The sequence below is a fragment of the Bufo bufo genome, chromosome 9, assembly GCF_905171765.1.
Source record: "Bufo bufo chromosome 9, aBufBuf1.1, whole genome shotgun sequence".
Lineage (NCBI taxonomy): Eukaryota > Metazoa > Chordata > Amphibia > Anura > Bufonidae > Bufo > Bufo bufo.
In genome coordinates, this window is record NC_053397.1 from 200,078,283 (window position 1) to 200,100,081 (window position 21,799).

A 21,799-nucleotide genomic window follows, 5' to 3' on the forward strand; every position below is an offset into this window, starting at 1 on the left:
GCATTTATCCATTCCATATGGTTATTCAAGTGAGGCTCTCTTAAGAACTGGTAAGACCGTTCCACTTCTTAATTATCTGATTCCCTTTTATCTCATACACCATAGATATTAGGAATCATACGGTTCCTCCACTATAGGCCTGTGTATTTGCTCTTAGACCTAGGGCGGTTGACACCTGGATCGGTGCGCAGTGTTTTATACGCGGCACAACCCTCCAGGGGTCTCGTCTGTCTTTTCGTATGTGTGTTTTTTTGTTTGTAAGGGGTCTTTTACTCCCGTGGGAGAATAGACATATTAAAAGGTAAATTTTAAATTGTTACTGCTCCCCTTCATTTCATTTGCCATAAATTAACACAATCCAGAATTTCCACGGTCTTCTCCGGACTAAACCTCATTTAAAATGGACGAAGGCAAAATGGAAAACTGTTCTTTGGTCAGATGAATCAAAATTATAATTTTTTTGGGGAAACCACGGATGCTGTGGTCTGCAGACTCAAGAGGAAAGGGACTATCCAGCTCATCACCGCACAGTTCAAAAGCCTACATCTCTGATTGTATGGGATTGTATTAGTTCCTATGGCGTGGACAGCTTACACATCTGGAAAGGTGCTCTCACTGCTGAACGGTATATAATAGCTTTAGAACAATGTATGCACCCATCCAGATAAAGTCTTTTTCAGGGAAGATCTTGTATATTTCAACGGCAATGCTAAACCACATACTGCATCCATCACAACATCATGGCTTCACAGAAGAAGAGTCCAGGTGCTGAACTGGCCGTCTGCAGTCCAGACCTTTCACCAATAGAAAACATTTTGAAGATCACAAACAAATAAACCCGGCAAAGACGACCGAGGACTTGTGGAGCAGCTAGAATCCTACATCAGGGAAGAATAGGACAATATTCCTCCCCCAAAACTCCAGCAGTTGGTCTCCTCACTTTACAGACTGTTGGACTATGGTAGACATGTCCCCCGTCCCAGCTTTTCTGAAATGCGTTGCTCCCATCAAGTTCTAAAGGAATTAGTTTTATCACGAAATGGTAAAATGTCTCACTTCCATCATCTGATATATGTTCTATGATCTGTTGTGAATAAGGGTCTGAGATTTACAGACCATTGCATTGTGTTTTTAAATTACATGTATTTACATTTTACGCAGTATCCCAACTTTTTTGGACTTGTGCTTGTATATCGTCTTCTGATGTTTTGTAGAATTGTTCATTTATTACACACAGAGTATCAGGGTCTTTATCTTGGCGTTTATGTTCCAGTACATTATCCTCTACCGTTCTCTGCTATCAGCCCACCAGCTCGACTACAAATGTATTTTTCCACCTCTTTAACGTTTCCCGTTGCAGCCACAACAAAGCCTCGCCTCTGATAATGGGAATGACTCTGTTTTGTAACACGAGCGTTTACTGAACTTCTTAGCATTGGGTTTTAGCAACATTTTAGCAACTGTCAATTAACGAACAGACAGAGAAAGCTGAAACCCCTTTGTAGAAATGCCTGCCATGTTTCTTTATCCAACTAAATATTTGTATAATTGAGGGAGACGCAGGAATGGCGGGGTGCCGGCTGCTCTGTGTTACTTACAATTCACCTCCCTCTGTACATAGGAGGAGACCTGGATAATCCAGATTCCGCATTGTGAATGGAGCCCTGTTCCATACAACGACATCTGGCTCTTTTGATGGTCTCCACAGGTCCTTGTGTCGGCCAGTCCTGGCTGGACTTGTCCAGTGTTTCTCGTCTATAAATGACCTCTATGTAATGATCAATGCCATGCTTTGAAATAACCACCCCCTTCCTTTAATTGGCGTTTTTCCCCCAAATGCTGAAAAAAAAATCTGTTAAAAAGAAAAAAAAAATACCATTATTTTTTCCTTTAATTTTCAATTTTACACAAATATATGAAATAGTAAGTAAGAAATATTCATTGTTGAGACTTATTTTGGAATTTTGTTGCATAATAACGCAATATAAAATTATTAAAATCAACTTGCAGGATAACAGGCTGAACTGGATGGATGGACAGATGTCTTTTTTTCAGCCTTATGAACTATGTATTAACTTTGCTTTGGAAAAAATATCAAATTATTGACTTTTGGTAGATTAGCAAGACGCAGGATACAGATAAATGGCCACAAGGCAGCAGGATTTTGGTTTGTTTATAGTTTGTTACCATGGAGACACACAGGTGTGCATGGGAGTTGTAGTCACAAAATGATCGATTTTTAATGACACTATTTGTAAAATTGTTTCTTTTTTTCATTGTAGCAAGTGACGGGACCCCTGTAAAGAGAGGTTCCAGGCCAGGTTGCCCGTGTCACTGATTTTAATGAGTTTTAAGACGGGGCAAGTAGGCACAAAGTCCTCCTATCATAGATGGTTAGGAGTGTGGTAGTGTTTACAAGCACCTGTAGGGGGCCCCCTAATCTCTATTACACAAAATGATAAAAAAAAAAAAAGACAATTGTATATTTCAGTTAAGAATACAGTCGAATTACAATTACAAATATGTTCACATGGCGAAAACTTCACACGGATTTTGCCATCTGTTCCACCCAAAATCCAAATGTCATCCATTCCCGTCTATACAGTGGGAATCCACGTTGCCATTCTTACAGCTGTAGAATTTGTTCTGTATGGATTTGAAATTCGCATCAAGTGACGTTAATGGGGGCTAATCGTCATGCGGACCCTCAGCAGTTGTGCCTTCAAATCCAAGGGCCAACCTTGGATGTCTGTTGTAGCTTCCAAAGCATATTCACGTTGACTTTTACTGGCATGTATTTCCGCCATGTGAACAAATGCTGTCAGTGGGTAGCCAGCAGCCTATACTCCATTTGTTCAAGGATGAATGCAAGGCGTCTGGACCACTTCACTAGGAGATCACTTTCTAAGCACCGAGAGTAGTGAAGGAGCAGGGAAGCCACTGGGCATGTCAGTCCACCGCTGAGTGCAGCAGAAGGTGGTCAAGAAGGATAAACAGCAGAGGGCGCTACCAGAGAGGAAAATGTCATCTACATTTAAAAGCAATTTATTGATTACATTATTTCACAATAATACATTATTTGAAATGCTCAATCTATTTCATAGTAATACTTGTCCTACTTGTGGGATCCTGCAGGATTTGCTAACACATTTTTGTACTCCAGTAAGTTCTATAATTTGGGTCTTTGGTTTCTGTGCCCCTAGTAGGTTATTGGAATAAATGGGGCATTCAACGAATCTCAGCAAAACATGTCCAAAAGAAGACCACCTCTTTGAGTCGATTTATTCATTGGGGTTACAAGTCCATTCCCCTTGAGACGTGTACCCGTACCTCTAGGTTTCACTGAAGAATGGCAGAGCAGCTATCAGGGAAGTTGTCTGTCCATGCAACCTCTACTGGCATATCACTTGTTGGTAGAGATGAGCAAACAGATTCTGTGAGAGTCAAATTTGTTACGAATTTCCCAAGCAATTCTAATTTTGACAAATCTAAAACTTTTCTGTAAATCATTGAAAATGGTGGTCACCATTTTACAGATCAGAAGGCAGAGAAGAAAGCCTCTGCCACCTGAAACGGTTACTTTTGGACTGTATTTTAACCAAGAACAGGCTGTTTGCTATCACCGCTTACCATCCGTTTATTCATAGCCATAAATGTCGCTGTCACTTGAACATTACTAATGCTGTTTTGGCATTAAAGAGCTTGAAAGGGGATGGATACACTCCTAGGAGACCCCAGAGGGTCATACACACATTTTCAGAGCAGTTGGGGCACTTTCACTTTGGACCGATTCGAATACGATGGCAAATTCGTCGCAAAGTCAAATTTTGTGAAATTGTCTCTTTTGTACATGCCTGCTATTTACATAAAATTTACAACCATAGAAGGAGAGAGTCCGAGATTCTTTCTAAAGGGTTTAATGTAAAAAATTAAAATCAGATATCATATAGTCCATGACGATCCCTTTCTAGCAAAGCTAGAACCATCCTTATACCTCACACGGGTCCAGAGATCTCCCCATTCATTGCTCCAATTTCTCTTGCAGCTCAGGGGGGCGTGTTTTTTTCTGCTGCAGCTAAAGGGCGTGTTCTTTCTGCTGCAGCTAAGGGTGTGTGTTCTTTCTGCTGCAGCTAAGGGTGTGTGTTCTTTCTGCTGCAGCTAAGGGTGTGTGTTCTTTCTGCTGCAGCTAAGGGTGTGTGTTCTTTCTGCTGCAGCTAAGGGTGTGTGTTCTTTCTGCTGCAGCTAAGGGTGTGTTCTTTCTGCTGCAGCTAAGGGTGTGTGTTCTTTCTGCTGCAGCTAAGGGTGTGTGTTCTTTCTGCAGCAGCTAAGGGGGTGTGTTCTTTCTGCTGCAGCTAAAGGGCGTGTTCTTTCTGCTGCAGCTAAGGGGGTGTGTTCTTTCTGCTGCAGCTAAGGGTGTGTGTTCTTTCTGCTGCAGCTAAGGGTGTGTGTTCTTTCTGCTGCAGCTAAGGGTGTGTGTTCTTTCTGCTGCAGCTAAGGGGGTGTGTTCTTTCTGCTGCAGCTAAGGGGGTGTGTTCTTTCTGCTGCAGCTAAGGGGGTGTGTTCTTTCTGCAGCAGCTAAGGGGGTGTGTTCTTTCTGCTGCAGCTAAAGGGCGTGTTCTTTCTGCTGCAGCTAAGGGTGTGTGTTCTTTCTGCTGCAGCTAAGGGTGTGTGTTCTTTCTGCTGCAGCTAAGGGTGTGTGTTCTTTCTGCAGCAGCTAAGGGGGGGTGTTCTTTCTGCTGCAGCTAAAGGGCGTGTTCTTTCTGCTGCAGCTAAGGGTGTGTGTTTTTTCCGCTGCAGCTCAGTGGGCGTGTTCTTTCTGCTGCAGCTAAGGGGGGGCGTGTTCTTTCTGCTGCAGCTCTCTCCCTATCACAGTTTAGGAGGCAGTTGAAGGCTGGAACTAAGCGTGCGCGTCCACCTCAGGTGGACAGCGAAATAAGAAAAAGAACGAACAGCAGGTGGTGCTATACAGATATATTTTAATGAATAGCTCAGTGGCTACACAATTATTTTTTTGTTACATGCAAATTACAAAAGGGTTCAGATCCAGGTGCTGGTTTGATGACTGCAGAATATTTTTCATGGAACAACACTTTTAAGCTAGAGCATAGAGCCACTCAGATAGTGTTGCCTCGATCAGGGGTTTGATGCAACCCCCTATATGGTGTCCATACTGTCCTAGCCAGGGATGCCCAACCCACGGCCCTCCAGCTGTTACAACTCCCAGCATGCCCTAATAGCTGTAGGTTGTCTAGGCATGCTGGGAATTGTAGTTTTGCAACAGCTGGATGGCTGTATGTTGAGCTTCCCTGACTTAGTGGAAAGGGGTTGTATTCAGGTCACAACCCATTTAGATGCCCCAGTCCACCATCCAAACTATGAAGTGCAGATCAGAAGAATTGGCCTCCATATTTATCTTGCTATTGGTATGGTCCACTCTCATGATGTCACATCTTGACATGTGGTGAAGCCACCTTTAGGGTACATTCACACGACCGTATGTAACCCTTTACGTTTTGTGGCCCGCAAATAACGGAACCGTGTGTTTCCGCATTTTGCGGACAAATGACTTCCATTTGTGTTCCGTATGTCTTCCGTTTTTTACAGTCCACAAAAAGCAGAAGGGAAAAAAAAGAGAAATAAAAATAATTATTAAGGGTCCATTCACACGTCCGTGAATGGACGTCCATTCACACGTCTCATAGAAAATGGCTCTAGGACATGTTCTATTTTTTTGCAATTACGGATGCGGATAGCACATTCCGGCCCCGTTGAAAATGAATGGGTCCGCACCTGTTCCGCAAAATTGTGGAACGGATGCGGACCCATTTTGCGGACGTGTGAATGGACCTTTAGGCCTTCAAAAATACCAAAACGGATCCGCAAAAAAACAGATGACATACGGAAACCATTCTGTATGTCATCCGCAATTTGCGGATCCATTGACTTGAATGGGGCTGCGGACCGATCTGTGCGGACAATAGTAGTACAAGCTTCATATTTTTGCGGACTAGAAATGCGGAAACACGGATGCCGACAACATACTGAGCGTTGTCCACACATTTTATTTAGCCATAGAAATGAATATATCCGCATCTATTCCGCAAAATTCGGAAACGGATGCGGATAAAATTATATGGTCGTTAATGTACCCTTAACATGGAAACTTCTCGCCATCAAGGGCATCAAAGACTTTATCCGCGCTCTATTTGTATACAGGCTAATTTGCCTAATAATGAAGTTCACCATTGGGGGTTAACAATGCATTATTATGTTCTGGTTATCATTAATTAGTCATGTCATCCTCTACTCTCCTTCCTACATTGATATTCTCCGACAAAAAACCCCACTCCATTTAAATTATGTTTCATGAAAATAATTAAGTATTAATAGACTTCCTTCAGTGGCGACTTCTCTGAAATTTCCACTGTTTTGCCTTTTCTGACCCATGTTATTAAAACTCTATTATTTTTACAGACTTTATTAAATTGGATCTTATTAAAGCATTCCGTATTTGCATTTGGTCTTTCATAATTCATTATTATTATGACATTTACTTTTACCTTCACATCTGAAAACATATCATAAGCTACCCTTTTCTCTTGAAAGAAATGCTAATTTCAGACTGTCCTCTAATGGAAGTGAAAAGCTTTATCAGTTTTTTCATTTATTCCAGATCATGGTAAGAATACTAATGCTCGGCTTTTATATGCAAATATGGAAGTGCACTTTTTGTTAAAAAAAAAAAAGCTTTATTTAAAAAAAATTATATATGTAAAATGTATGGAGGCGAGAGAAGTGTATGTTCAATTATTATATGTAACTTTATTGTGATGTTATCTATGTATCTAAAGTTGTTACACTCTTTATTTCTTCCATTTATAGAGTACTATACTATACTGCATGTGTATTATACAGTCCTGATCAAAAGTTTAAGACCACTAGAAAAATGGCAAAAAATCCTATTTAGCATGGCTGGATCTTAACAAGGTTCCAAGTAGAGCTTCAACATGCAACAAGAAGAAATGGGAGTGAGACAAAACATTTTTTGAGCATTCAATTTAATGAAAACAACGAATAAACTGAAACAGGCCGTTTTTCAGCTGATCAAAAGTTTAGGACCAAACCTCCAAAAAAAAACGAAACCCCCCCCCAAAACAGAAATCCGACTTCCAAACATGAACTCAGTATTGAGTAGCTCCGCCGTTATTGTTTCGGCATGCTTGATGCAAGCGTTTCCGTGAGGTGAGTGGGAACATTTCTCCAAGTGGTGAAGACGGCCGCACAAAGGCCATCTACTGTCTGGAACTGTTGTCCATTTATGTAAACTTCCCTTGCCGTCCATCCCCAAAGGTTCTCAATTGGATTTAGATCAGGGTAACACGCAGGAGGGGCAAAAAGAGTGATGTTATTCTCCTGGAGAAGTCCCCTGTCCTGCGGGCATTGTGTACTGTAGCGTTGTCCTGTTGAAAAACCCAGTCGTTACCACACAGACGAGGGCCCTCGGTCATGAGGAATGCTCTCTGCAACATCTGGACATAGCCAGCGGCCGTTTGATGCCCCTGCACTTCCTGAAGCTCCATTGTTCCACTGAAGGAAAAAGCACCCCAGACCATTATGGCGCCCCCTCCACTGTGGCGCGTAGAAAACATCTCAGGTGGGATCTGCTTGTCATGTCAGGAACGTTGGAAACTATCAGGACCATCAAGGTAAAAAAAAAAAATCTCATCGGAGAATAAAACTTTCTTCCACCTTTTGAATGTCCCATGTTTGGTGATCTCTTGCAAAGTCCAAACGAGCAGTTCTGTGGCGTTCAAGGAGACGAGGTCTTTGAAGAAGTTTTTTGTTTTTGAAGCCCTTCAGTCTCAGATGCCGTCTGATGGTTATGGGGCTGCAGTCAGCACCAGTAAGGGCCTTCATTTGGGTCGAGGATCGTCCAGTGTCTTGACGGACAGCCAATTGGACCCTCCGGCTCAGTGCTGATTAAATTTTTTGGGGTCTTCCACTTGACTTTTTTGTTCCATAACCCTCAGAATCATTTAATTCCAAATGACTGTCTTACTGCGTCCCACCTCAGCAGCGATGGCGCGCTGTGAGAGACCCTGCTTATGCCGTTCAACAACCCGACCACGTTCAAAAAGGGAGAGTTTTTTTGCCTTTGCCATCACAACGTGTGACTACCTGACAGAGAATGACAATGAATCCACATCTTTGCACAGATTTGGCCTTTTAAAGGCATGTGGTCCTAAAATTTGGATCAGCTGAAAAACAACCTGTTTCAGTTTAATCGTTATTTTCAATTAATTGAATGCTCAAAAAATGTTTTGTCTCACTCTCATTTCTTCTTGTTGCATGTTGAAGCTCTACTTGGAACCTTGTTAGATCCAACAATGTAAAATATGATTTTTTGCCATTTTTCAAGTGGTCTTAAATTTTTGATCAGGACTGTATATGAGCCACTTACCAACACACACGTTAGGCTCCATTCACATTAGGAAGTGATGCAAAACCATTCCTTTCAGTGGGTCCACAAAAAATGTGTACAGCACACTGTGTGCTGTCCGCATCCGTATGTCCGTTCTGCATCATAGCAAAAAAGATAGACCATATCCTATTCTTGTCCATTTTCCAGAAAGGAATAGGCATAGTTATAATGTATTCCCAAAAAATCTGATGCAACACGGACATCATCCCTATTTTTTGCAAAATAATACGCTCGTGTGAATGCACCCTTAAATGAACGTTGGCCGAACCTGCCTTGGTGAGACCAGCTAACCATCTTATGTGTACGGGGGCCTCCTGACTCTCCCCCTGATGACATATTTGTGGGGGGGGGGGAGAAAGGGTCAGGCATTTTGTATTTCAACATGCCCGATCCTTTGTTCAAACAGGAGATAACCCACCAGAGGATTCTACTAGCCACTCACTCCACTCTTCCCATTGAGAGCTGAGCCAAGCATGCAGGTTTACCTCTATTAGTCAAAGCAGAGCTGATAAGGAAGACCTGCTCCTTCAATGTACGGTTAGGCATTCGTTTGTATGACCGGCATGCTATTACATTTTACCCTCAGATCCCACTGCGAGGCTAATGCATGGCTGGTCCTAATCTGCCAAGGACCTTTATTCTGGGCTTCAGTTGACAGATAGTAGTTGAGTTGAATTATTGAGGTATAATACTTGAGGTATTATATTGGTGATCATGTTTATGAATATTTTATTGATGGGCTTATAGAAGTCTATGGGGGTACATCGCTAGAATATGCCGCTATTGTCTTATAGGTGCGGGTCCCCCTATATCTGGAATTGAGCCCTGCAAAGTCATGGCAAGAGGACTCTGGTCTGGCCACCACCAAGTGTTCTCCACACCGCGCATGACCGGCCACCACTCCCATTCACTTCTATGACGGAAATAGCCTAGCCAGCGCTTGGCTGTTTTCAGCGGGCCCCATAGAAAATGAATGGAGGGCAGCTGTGCATGCGCAGTTCATCCTCCACCACTTTCAGGGCTCCGTTCTCGATATAGGTGCGGGTCTGAGACAATGGGGGCATATCCTAGTGATATGCCCCCATTGTCTGAGATGAGAATACCCCTTTAAGGTAACGAGGAGAGCTCACCACAGTAAAAGATGCACAGTGCTCCTGTCCCTTCATTTTAGCATTTGGTTGGGACCCCTTCTGAACAAAACTTGTGACATCTCAAAGGTTTCATGAAAGCTTTCGCAGCCTCCATCATTCGCACCAAAATCAATGCTCTGAGAGTAGAAGTTTAGTAAATGGCCGATGATATTGACGACATATTTATTCTTTTGGAGAACCCATGGAAGGTTAGAGATGCTCTTACTGTGGCAAATGGGTATTATATTGTGTTTTTTTATGTTCTCTTTTACTTATATCTCTAGTATATTAAAACTAGACTTTCCATTTTGCAGAAAAAAGGGATGTGGAGGGTCTGTTCATCTGCAGATTTTTTATTCTATGTTTTTCTGTGTTTTTTTTTACAGGTTCCTTACCATGTGTACTCGGCATTTTGGCAGCGTGGTAGCACAGACCATCCGAACACAGAAGACTGATCAGTTTCCACTTTTTCTAATTATAATGGGGAAAAGATCATCTAATGAAGTGCTTAATGTTATCCAAGGTAAGATCCTGCCATGTATAGGTGACTGAAGCACAAGATATTGTCCTCTCCCTATGCCTTTCTGATGCACTATGGAATACATATATAGATATATGTGGATCCTGCACATCCAGTAATATTGGCATCTTATGATTTGTGGGGTCCTGTATTCTACAGTGAGGAACAAAAGTATTTTAACACCCTGCGATTTTGCAAGTTCTCCCACTTAGAAATCATGGAGAGGTCTGAAATTCACATTGTAGGTGCATTCCCACTATGGGAGACAGAATAAAAAAAAAAAGAAATTCAGGAAATCACATTGTATGATTTTTAAAGAATTTCTTTGTCTTGCACTGCTGAACATAAGTATTTGAACAGCTGAAAAACAGCAAGAATTCTGGCTCTCAAAGACCTGTTACTGTACCTCCAAAAAGTCCAAACTTAGTAGCACCTGTCTGAGCTCTTTAAAGACCCCTGTCCACCCCACAGTCAGTCAGACACCATCTACTACCATGGGCAAGACCAAAGAGCTGTCAAAAGACACCAGAGACAAAATTGTGGACCTCCACAAGGCTGGAAAGGGCTACGGGGCAATTGCCAAGCAGCTTGGTGAAAATAGATCAACGTTGGAGGAATTGTTAGAAAATGGAAGAGGCTAAAGACGACTGTCAGTCTCCCTCGGACTGGGGCTCCATGCAAGATCTCACCTCGTGGGGTATCACTGATGATGAGAAATCAGCCCAGAACTACAAGGGAGGAGCTGGTCAATGACATGAAGAGAGCTGGGACCACAGTTTCAAAGGTCACTGTCGGTAGAACACTACGCCGTCATGGTTTCAAATCATGCATTGCACGGAAGGTTCCCCTGCTCAAGTCATCTCATATCCAGGCCGGTCTGAAGTTTGCCAATAACCATCTGGATGATCCAGAGGAGGCATGGGAGAAAATCATGTGGTCAGATGAGACCAAAGTAGAACTTTTTGGTCTAAACTTCACTCATCGTGTTTGGAGGAAAAAGAAGGATGAGTTGCATCCCAAGAACACCATCCCTACTATAAAGCATGGGGGGGTAACATCATGCTTTGGGGGGGCTTTTCTGCGAAGGGGACAGGACGACTGCACTGTATTAAGGAGAGGATGAATGGGGACTTTTATTGTGAGATTTTGAGCAACAACCTCCTTCCCTCAGTCAGAGCATTGAAGATGGGTCGTGGCTGGGTCTTCCAACATGACAACGACCCAAAGAATACAGCCAGGATAACCAAGGAGTGGCTCCATAAGAAGCATATCGAGGTTCTGGAGTGGCCTAGCCAGTCTCCAGACCTAAATCCAATAGAACATCTTTGTAGGGAGCTGAAACTCTGTGTTGCTCAGCGACAGCCCCGAATCCTGACAGATCTAGAGGAGATCTGTGTGGAGGAGTGGGCCAACATCCCTGCGGCAGTGTGTGCAAACCTGGTCAAGAACTACAGGAAACGTCTGACCTCTGTAATTGCAAACAAAGGCTTCTGGACCAAATATTAACACAGATTTTCTCAGGTGTTCAAATACTTATGTTCACCAGTGCAAGACTAATAAATACTTTAAAAATCATACAATGGGATTTTTTTTTTTTAATTCTGTCTCTCACAGTGGGAATGCACCTACAATGTGAATTTCAGACCCCTCCATGATTTCTAACTGGGAGAACTTGCAAAATCGCAGGGTGTTCAAATACTTCTGTTCCTCACTGTATATGAGAAGGTGAATATGATGTAAAAAAAAAATGAGGTGGGGATTTTAATGGTTATCCTAGTGTAACTTTTGAAATCTGATTTGGGCTATCCATTCATCAGCGGGTTCTCCACTTTGGACATTCCCTACTTGTTAGATAGAAGGGTCCCTTGATAATAAGCAGGTCATAAAAGGGAACCGCGGCACTCCAATTTCTTCAGTATTTTCTTACGTTTATTCCACCAAAAATCACCAGTGGGGATTTTTGGTGGAATAAACGTAAGAAAATACTGAAGAAATTGAAGTGCCGTGGTTCCCTTTTATGTCCTGATAATCAAGGGGTTCAAGGCCAGAACTCATCACTGCAGGCACCGCCACGGAAATGGAATGACTGCTACAAGTCAGTAAGTAGTGCTGTCCTATCCCTAATTGATAATAAGCAGAACATAAAGAGCTCAATGCTAAGACCCCTGAAGATAAGCTTTCATCAGTGGGGAAACTTAAAGGTTATCCCATTAAGAGAACTTATCCCTTATTCACAGGATCGGGGATCAGTGTCTAATCAGCGGACGTCCGGCCACTGAGGTCCCCACTGAGAATGGGTATCCATGCTCCCCGGTTGAATGGATCAGCAAACATGCTTACGTGTCCACACTATTCAGCTCTATAGGACTACTGGAAATGGCGGCGTACAAGCACTCAGCTATCTCCGGAAGGCCCATAGAGCTGACAGGAGCAGCGGAGCATATGCGTGACCGTCGCACAGTTCAAAATCAAGATCCCGGGCCCCAGTCCTCGTGATCCACAGGGACTTGAATGGTTGAACCTCCACTGATCAGACCTTAAAGACCCACACAAACCTTCAACATCCGTTATCGCGATCTCTCCCAGCTTTCCTATACACATACATGTTTATCTCGTCCGAACGTGTATGTGTATTCTATGGGGAGGGCAGAGAAAGCCGGTGCCAGACACTTCTGGCGGCCACTTATCTCCTGGGAAAACATAAGGTCAATCGAAAATATTCATTTCACCCAACAAATGATGAGTTGGGAGCTCCTCCTGTGGATAGGCAATACGTTGTCTTTGAAGCTGTTTTCCACTCTGGCCAAAATATGCCGATCCTGAAAAAAAGCCACCCCTCCCCCCTTTCCCATGAACTCAGACTTCCCTAATGGCATGTATGAACATGGGTTTTGTACACTGGACAGCCTCTTTTAAGGTGAGCACATTTGGAGCTATTCTGAAGAATACAGTTGGGGACTGAAATTTTATTATGTGCATTTTATAATTTTGCACCTGAAGTTCTGCCAATAATTCCAAATATTGCCCTCCGAAGAATACAGGTAGTCCATGACACTATGCCCTGTATCTTCAGAGAAACGGGAAGAGGGTAAAAAAAAATACATTACCATTGATAATATTAATCCTAATAGGAATGCATAGGGAGATTTTAGAATATATTTTAGTACACGTGACATACAATTTGTGTGTCCCTATGTTCTGCAGTCACATATAGATGCATGGAGCGGCAGCACGCATGCTTGACCACTGCTCCAATTTATACAAGGAGACACAGGACCCGTATTTTTGGAATCTGTGGAGGACCCAGCTGTTGGACCCCACTATCCTATGGACAGGGAAAAGGTTTAAAACTTGGCACAACTCTCTTAAATACAGATTTAATCCGGCCTTAGTATTTGCATTGTAACCCATAGTTAATATGACTTTTGTGATCTTTCTGTATCGCTGCTCGCTGATCTCCCACCTCTGGAATGAAATAATTTTACGCATGCTTAAGTTACATAACCTTTGGACAAGTAGGAAATGTCACCACAAAATTAACATTTAAAAGTGAAATAATTCTTTTTTCCCTGACCTTGCTGACTTAGCACCTAGTTAATTATCCCCTTGGCTTTCCAAGAACCCTGCGGGTGATTAGACTTGAACTTATAAATGATTTAGCCTGTTGCGTTCTACAGAGGCCTCTGTGCAGTAGTAGGAAGAAAACTATGTGCACCCTTGCAGAATGTTAATGGTCATAGGCTAGCTCCAACAGTTGGATGGCTTGATCACCTTCTGGATGTTCTGACCCATTGCTTGTTAGGAGGCATCTGTGATAGAGAACTCAGACTACTCGTCCAGTATGGCTCATGTGTTCCCATTCTTAGCCCTCGAAAACCTCTAAACTCCCTGTAACACTTAACCTGCTGCACAGTAATCTGATTTCAGTGAGAATGGTGTGAAACTCTAGGCAGGGGAGCCAGGTGTGTAACCTTTCATAGCTCTGGTGGGATTCCAGGGTTGGTTATTTGCAGACATTAAAGCCAAGACGCTTGTTAGAACGCGTTAACATTTGCCGGGGAAAAAAAAATGAAAAAGGGAATGTTTTACCAGATCAGCATTTCTGGTGCATTGCAGGTTCAAAGAAGTCAAACTAAGCACAGCAGGTGGTGGTTAACACCAGGAAGATGATATAATGTATTCTTCAGTATTACCAGATAAAAACACCAGAGCATTCCACCCGGACTAGAGAACAGTGTAGAAAATAACCCCCCAAAAAGGGAGCAGTTCATGATATATACAATTTATGTGCCCAAAGTGAGGTGTATCAACCAGTTCACATAAAAAAATAATGGTCTTACCAATGCTGGAAGTACAATGTAATCAAGGTGACCACTGCTCCAGAGCAGGTCGAGGCGGAACTGGACAGCTATCCCTAGTAATCTCCACTTGCCCTCACCTGATCTGGTTGTCCAGGTGAGGGGAGTAACTACTCTAAAAAGAGCAACACCTCTGGAAGGTCCCTACAAACTAAATTGCCCTAAGAACAATCTTAATCGGCTATGTCAATCCCCTATGTAATCCTCATGTGGGCAGACCAGTTGCTGGAACAGGTAAACATTGTCTCCAACGCGTTTCAAATGGGCTGTTGCAGCCAATCTCATCAGGGGACTTGAGAGAATGTTGCATCCAACGGTCTGATGATACTAATGGTCACTAGGGCTAGACCCTATTGTTTACTCCCGGCTCCTATCTTAGCCCCCAGAATAACTACACGGTGTATGGGTCTGTTAAGTGGACCCTACTGAACACTGTTCAGCATTGAATTTAATGTGTAAACCATATGCACTCGGATCTTACGTTCCACCTATTATTAACAAAGGCTACAAAACACCGCCCTGTCCTATATTAAATAAATCACGCCCATGGATACCATACATCTGACCTCAAACACCAAAAAGAGAAAAAGCCAATGACGAAACCGATAGAGGTGAAACGCGCGTCGAGGTGTCAGCGCTCGGGGCAGGATTTTTTCACTTGAGGTGCATCATGTCACAGGGTATGTTCCTTATATGTATATGAATACTTTTGAGTTACAACAGTTCATGTTTGACTCAGGCCTCCTGGCATGATTGTGGTGGCTAATGTTAAGCCATTTTGTGTTTACATATGCGCTTTTACTTTATGATATTATTCACATGCTCAGGGTATATGTTCCGTGCATGTGGGGGCATATGTTTACATGAAGTGGTTTATTACTTTACATAACGCACACGCATAAGAGGACAGACATCTGTAGGGAGTGTATCATACATAGTAACATAGTACATAAGGCCGAAAAAAAACATTTGTCCATCCAGTTCGGCCTGTCATCCTGCAAGTTGATCCAGAGGGAGGGCAAAAAAAAAACCTGGGAGGTAGAAGCCAATTTTCCCCACTTTAGGGAAATAAAAAATTCCTTCCCGACTCCAATCAGGCAATCAGAATAACTCCCTGGATCAACGACCCCTCTCTAGTAGCTATAGCCTGTAATATTATTACACTCCAGAAACACATCCAGGCCCCTCTTGAATTCCTTTATTGTACTCGCCATCACCACCTCCTCAGGCAGAGAGTTCCATAGTCTCACTGCTCTTACCGTAAAGAATCCTCTTCTATGTTTGTGTAGAAACCTTCTTTCCTCCAGACGCAGAAGATGTCCCCTCGTCACAGTCACAGTCCTGGGGATAAATAGATGATGGGAGAGATCTCTGTACTGACCCCTGATATATTTATACATAGTAATTAGATCTCCCCTCAGTCGTCTTTTTTCTAACGTGAATAACCCTAATTTTGATAATCTTTCAGGGTACTGTAGTTGCCCCATTCGAGTTATTACTTTAGTTGCCCTCCTCTGAACCCTCTCTAGCTCTGCTATGTCTGCCTTGTTCACAGGAGCCCAGAACTGTACACAGTACTCCATGTGTGGTCTGACTAGTGATTTGTAAAGTGGTAGGACTATGTTCTAATCACCGGCATCTATGCCCCTTCTAATACAACCCATTATCTTATTGGCCTTGGCAGCAGCTGCCTGACACTGGTTTTTGCTGTTTAGTTTGCTGTTTATTAAAATTCCTAGGTCCTTTTCCATGTCAGTGTTACCCAGTGTTTTACCATTTAGTATGTACGGGTGACTTGCATTATTCCTTCCCATGTGCATAACTTTACATTTGTCACTGTTAAACCTCATCTGACACTTCTCTGCTCAAGCCTCCAATCTATCCAGATCCCTCTGTAGCAGTATACTGTCCTCTTCCGTGTTAATTACTTTACACAGTTTAGTGTCATCTGCGAAAATTTATACTTTACTGTGCAAGCCTTCTACGAGATCATTAATAAATATATCCTTAAAATATTTTTAATCTGTGTACCTGCTCTTTGTTATGTTCCCTGCATCCTTTTCTATCTAGTCTCTTTCTGCCAACTGATCAGATATTTATATTTTGTATAATAAAGGCCTCATGCACGCGGCCGTTGTTTTGGTCCACATCCGAGCCGCAGTTTTGGCGGCTCGGATGCGGACCCATTCACTTCAATGGGGACGCAAAAGATGCGGACAGCACTCCGTGTGCTGTCCACATCCGTTGCTCCGTTCCGTGGCCCCGCAAAAAAAAAAAAATAGAACATGTCCTATTCTTGTCCGCGCTTTGCATACAAGAATAGGCGGTTATATTAAAGGCTGTCCGTGCCGTTCCGCAAATTGCGGAACGCGTACGGACGCCATCCGTGTCGTGTGCATGTAGCCAAAGATTGTCATGTAATTTTTTATATCTGTGTCCCATTGGCTTTTTCTCTTTTTGGTGTTTGAGTTCCACCTATTGGCTGCAGTCAGTCAGAATTTTGACTGTAATAAGCAGAGGATATTGTACCTATTTAGATGTTAAACTCTGGTGGCATAAAAACAAAGGTGCAGCACAGAACTGGTCAGGCTAATGAAAAGAGGCTGCTTCTGATCTACGGTGGCATCACCTGCGGAGCATTCACACCTATAGACAATTGAAATCCCATTTATCATCTGTCTTCTGCTCCTTGGCTTAGTTGCTGTAAACTGTGCGACCCGTTTAAAGGCTCGATACAGACCGCATCATTTCATTTCACACCTGTAAATATCTGTTCTGCGATCTCCTGAATCTACCACGTTACTGAAACTGGATCGTTCACTGTTTTGACAGGTAACACCTCAGTAGACGAGCTCATGATGAGGCTTATTTCAGCAATGGAAATATTTTCAGCCCAGCAGCAGGAGGATATCAAGGATGAAGTAAGCACCAATTTCATCAACTATATCTGACGAAAAATCATTTACTGTTAAGGGGAAGATCCTTTCTTTAATGGATTTTCTCCAGCCTATACAAGGCTCGGTTCACAATAGCTCTCAATATTTGAACACTAGTGGAAGTCCTATCTGATGTACAGTGGTTAAAAGGTGTGTGGGATGCAATGAGTTAATCGTATGTTACTTTACTGCTAGTGTGAACATCACTTAATACTGCCCGTGCGTCATATAGGATTGTAAGTTGAACTGTATAACATACATTTTTAGCAGAGAGCTGCTCAGTTCTTAATATTCCAACTTTTAGTTGATAGGGTTTTGCAGGATTTATATTTTGATGTCCTATCCTCAGGATAAGTGATATTTGATCAGTGGGGGTCCGACTCCCTGCACCCCTGCCAACTACTGTACCTTGAGAGTTGACAGTGCTCCGGTTGGCCCTGCGGCCTCTTCCTAGGCCAGTGATGTCACGTTCACAGGCCACATGCCCTAGGTGCAGCTCAGTCTCATTCAAGTGAATGGTCCTGAGCTGTAATCCTGAGCGCAGCCGCTATACAGCGTACAACTCTTGCTTGATTACCTGTGAGGAGGCCACGGGGGAAGCCGAGTGTCAGAACCCTACCAATCAGGTATTGTTGACCTTTTCTGAGGATAGGTCATCAATATAGGCGTCCCGGAAAACCTATTTAAAAATATTGGCAAAGACGAGGCGTTTATTTGCTTGTCCTGTAGTCATGATGTCATGTACATCCACGTGACAACTGCAGCCGATCACTGGCCACAGCAGTCTTGTGCATTATGCGCAAGCATGACCACTGTGGCCAATGATTGGCTGCAGTTAACACGTGGATGTATGAAATATCATGACTACAGGACAAGTAAGCAAAGACCATAGGGAATCGGTAGCGGTCATGGATGTTGGACTCCCACTGCCCAGGAAATGATGGCGTATGCTAACAATAGGCCGCCTATTTTACTGGCCCAAATACCCAGTTACATTAAGGTCTATTAACACTCCGTGAGAAGTGTATATTGGCACTATATGGCCATACAGTGGCATATGTCACCTATAGGGTTCCATGTTAAAAAAATAAATAATTCGATGTATGCCTAAGGCTCCATTCGCATTTTGCGGAACGGAATTGCGACCCCATTTGCGGCCCCATTTCTATGGGGCCGCACGATGTGCGGCCCGGATCCGGAAATGCGGGCCCGCACTTCCGGGACCGCTGGCGATGTGCGGTCCACAAAATGCAGAACGCACTTTGCCGGTGTCCGTGTTTTGCGGATCCTTGGATCCACAAAACACACACTGATGTGTGAATGGACCCTTACAGAGATAAGTGACAACCTGATGGGTGCAGGTACATATATACATGTACGGCGCCTGAGAGCTTCAGGACTTGAGAGGGGTTAACATAAACTATTTATCTTCTTATGAATTCAATACATTTAATACGTTTTTATCCAAAGACAGAGACTTGGTGTAGGAAAATGGATCCTTTTAAGCCTAATCCCTCGGCTCTCTTGCAGGGCATGTTAACGCACTGTTATTGGCTGCAGACAGTTTGGGAAAGTTGCCAGTTTTGCAGGAGACACAGTTTTACAGTAATCGGAGCTGAGCGAAGAAGGGACGGTTTATCTAATGCCCTTTGTGTTGTTGACACGAAGTGTTTGAGGGGAAACCAGTAGGAATGTGTCAGCCATGGCGCGCAGAGGGCGGCACTGTCCTGCTAGGACCTGTGATTGACAACTGAGCTCTGCGGCCCTCAGTCCTTCACATACCTGAGGCGGAGTTCACGAGGGTTAAAGATCGGTCAGGGCACTGCTCGAGGGGAATGTGTAACCGTGTAGCATCAATGACTGTGCAAAATTGTTAATAAGTTGTTTCATCTTAATTAGATGCCATTTTAATTAAATTATTTTGCCATCATGCAAACTGTATATAATACACAGATGTAAGTGCAAACTGTCCATCCATACCCATTAGTGTATACCTATTCATCACTGCAACATACTGGACTCATGACTCTACAGGAGGGCATCTGTCAGCAGTTTTGTACCTATGACACTGGCTGACCTGTTACATGTGCGCTTGGCAGCTGAAGGCATCTGTGTTGGTCCCATGTTCATATGTGCCCGCACTGCTGAGAAAAATTAGTGTTTTAATATATGCAAATGAGCCTCTAGGAGCAACGGGGGCGTTACCGTTACACCTAGAGGCTCTGCTCTCTCTGAAACTGCCGTGACCTCTGTACTTTTACTTTAGGAGAAACGTTGTTTGTTTCCGTGTCTGTTCCGTTTTTTTTTTGCGGCTAGGATGCGGACCCATTCGTTGCAATGGGTCCGCAAAAAACGCGGACTCCACATGCTGTCCGCATCACTATGTCCGTACCGTTGCTCCGGACAAGGATAGACATTATTACAATGGATCTGTAAAAAAACGGATGCCATACGGAACTTAATCCGTTTTTTTTTTTGCGGACCGCAAAACACATATTGTCGTGTGCATGTAGCCTAACACAGATACCTTCAGCTGCCAAGCGCACATGTAACAGGTCAGCCAGTGTCATAGGTACAAAACTGCTGACAGATGCCCTTTAAATTAAAGGACCTTTTGTTTTCCCACACTTGACCTTTATCACATGTGCACAGGGTGGGTGATAAGTATCTGATTACATGGACCCCCACCAGTCACGTCAGCGGACGTTCCAAGCCTTGTTTCTCCTCCTTCGGTCATGCAGGTTGGCACATGCGCCCTGCCGCTCTGATGGAAACACCCGAGCCCTGTACTCTGCTTGTCTTCAGCTGCAGTGCCAGACACAGAGCATGGACATGAGGGGGTGCTGTTGCTTCAAGCGGAGGAGCAGACCTTTTTTTTTTTTCAATCTATAGAACCCCTTTAACCCCTTACAACTCACCTTTACGTGAAAATATTATATTTTTTAACCCCTGTCAAATTAGACAAGATCTGTATGTGCTGCTGTGTTCCTATATTACTGCCTTCTTTCACATCGTGAATGTAATTCCATCAGAAGAAGAGGGTGAAGAGCGTTCTAGGTCTTGAATCACGTGAGACTCTGTGGATGGGTTTAACATGGGTTAAAGGGAGTCTGTCAGCAGCGTTGACCATGCTGCATTGCTGACGGCACCAGGGACGGGCTGGGGGGGAGCACCGCATACATATCTTTTAAAGAGCTTGAAGTTTTATTGTCAGATTCTGCTCCTGTGAGTGCACAATGGCGGGGCTTCTCATAAAATAAAGTTTTACAGTGAAAAGTAGTTTATGGTACAACAACCCCTTTAAGTGATGGAGGAGCTGTAAATTGAAAGAGCTTTCCTAATAATATAATGGTGGTAATGTATTGAATCTTGAAAAGTTCTCACATTTATTTTAGTTTTGGGAAATGCCTGTATCAAAAGACATCTGTTGATCGCTGATGGCTAAGGCCTCATGCACACGACCGTATTTTGTTTCCGTGTCCGATCCTTTTTTTTTTGCAGATAATATGCGGACCCATTCATTTCAATGGGTCCGCAAAAAACGCATCAGTATGTCCGTTCCGTTGCTCCGCAAAAAAAATAGTGCATGCCCTATTTTTTTCTAGTTTGCGGACAAGGATAGGCATTTTTACAATGGATTCGCAAAAAACGGATCCGCAAAAAAAAAACGGATGCCATAACGGAACATCATCAGTTTTTTTTGCGGACCGCAAAACACATACGGTCGTGTGCATGTAGCCTTAAGGAGCAACTGTAGCTGCATGTCCTCCATGCCACCCGAGACTTTCCATTAGGCGACTTTCTAGAACTGACATTCAAAGTTGCAGGAGGGCGCGTGGTTCCCCTTCGCTGTCATTTTAGATTATGATCAGAGACATTTGAGTGTTCAGAAAGAAATAGTCTGTCTGTTTCTCAACCTCAGGCCCCTGGAAACGATTCCCACACTTGATCTGAGCTAAAAGCAGATTTTCTTTCAGCAGACAGACATGAGAAAAATCAATATTTTCCTTTTTTGCGGCTTAGTGTTTTAACACAAGGCAGTTTCCTAGAAATCCCATCCTATACAGTCTATTGTTCCTCCCCGGGAACATCAAAATGTATCCAAATGCAAGTTCCTTTATGCCCCTGACAATAGAAAACAGGATACAGATTCCGGCTTCTGTTACTGTTCTCGTCTCAGTAGTTACATGCTGTTAATGAAAACCACAAGACGATCAACAGAATAGCTTTGTACTGTACGGCCGCAGTATGTCAATGTGATGTTTGCAGAGCTCGCGCACCGCATTGTCGTTCTTTGCAGCTTGTTTCCTGTGAAATATATCAAGAAGATTTGCAAATGAACAAATGTATGGTTTGAGTCGTGGGTTGGGGCC

At 43.2% G+C, this 21,799-nt stretch overlaps 1 protein-coding gene across 2 annotated transcripts in view; it reads left to right on the forward strand.

The window, feature by feature from the left end:
• The window catches only part of FAF1 (Fas associated factor 1), a 303,897-nt gene that overhangs the window by 229,821 nt on the left and 52,277 nt on the right, over nt 1-21,799 (forward strand). For both annotated transcript variants that reach the window (XM_040407595.1, XM_040407596.1), the window contains exons 14-15: nt 9,999-10,135; nt 17,323-17,411. In XM_040407595.1, coding sequence (XP_040263529.1) covers nt 9,999-10,135; nt 17,323-17,411 — 226 coding nt within the window. The remainder of the gene's footprint in view (nt 1-9,998; nt 10,136-17,322; nt 17,412-21,799) is intronic.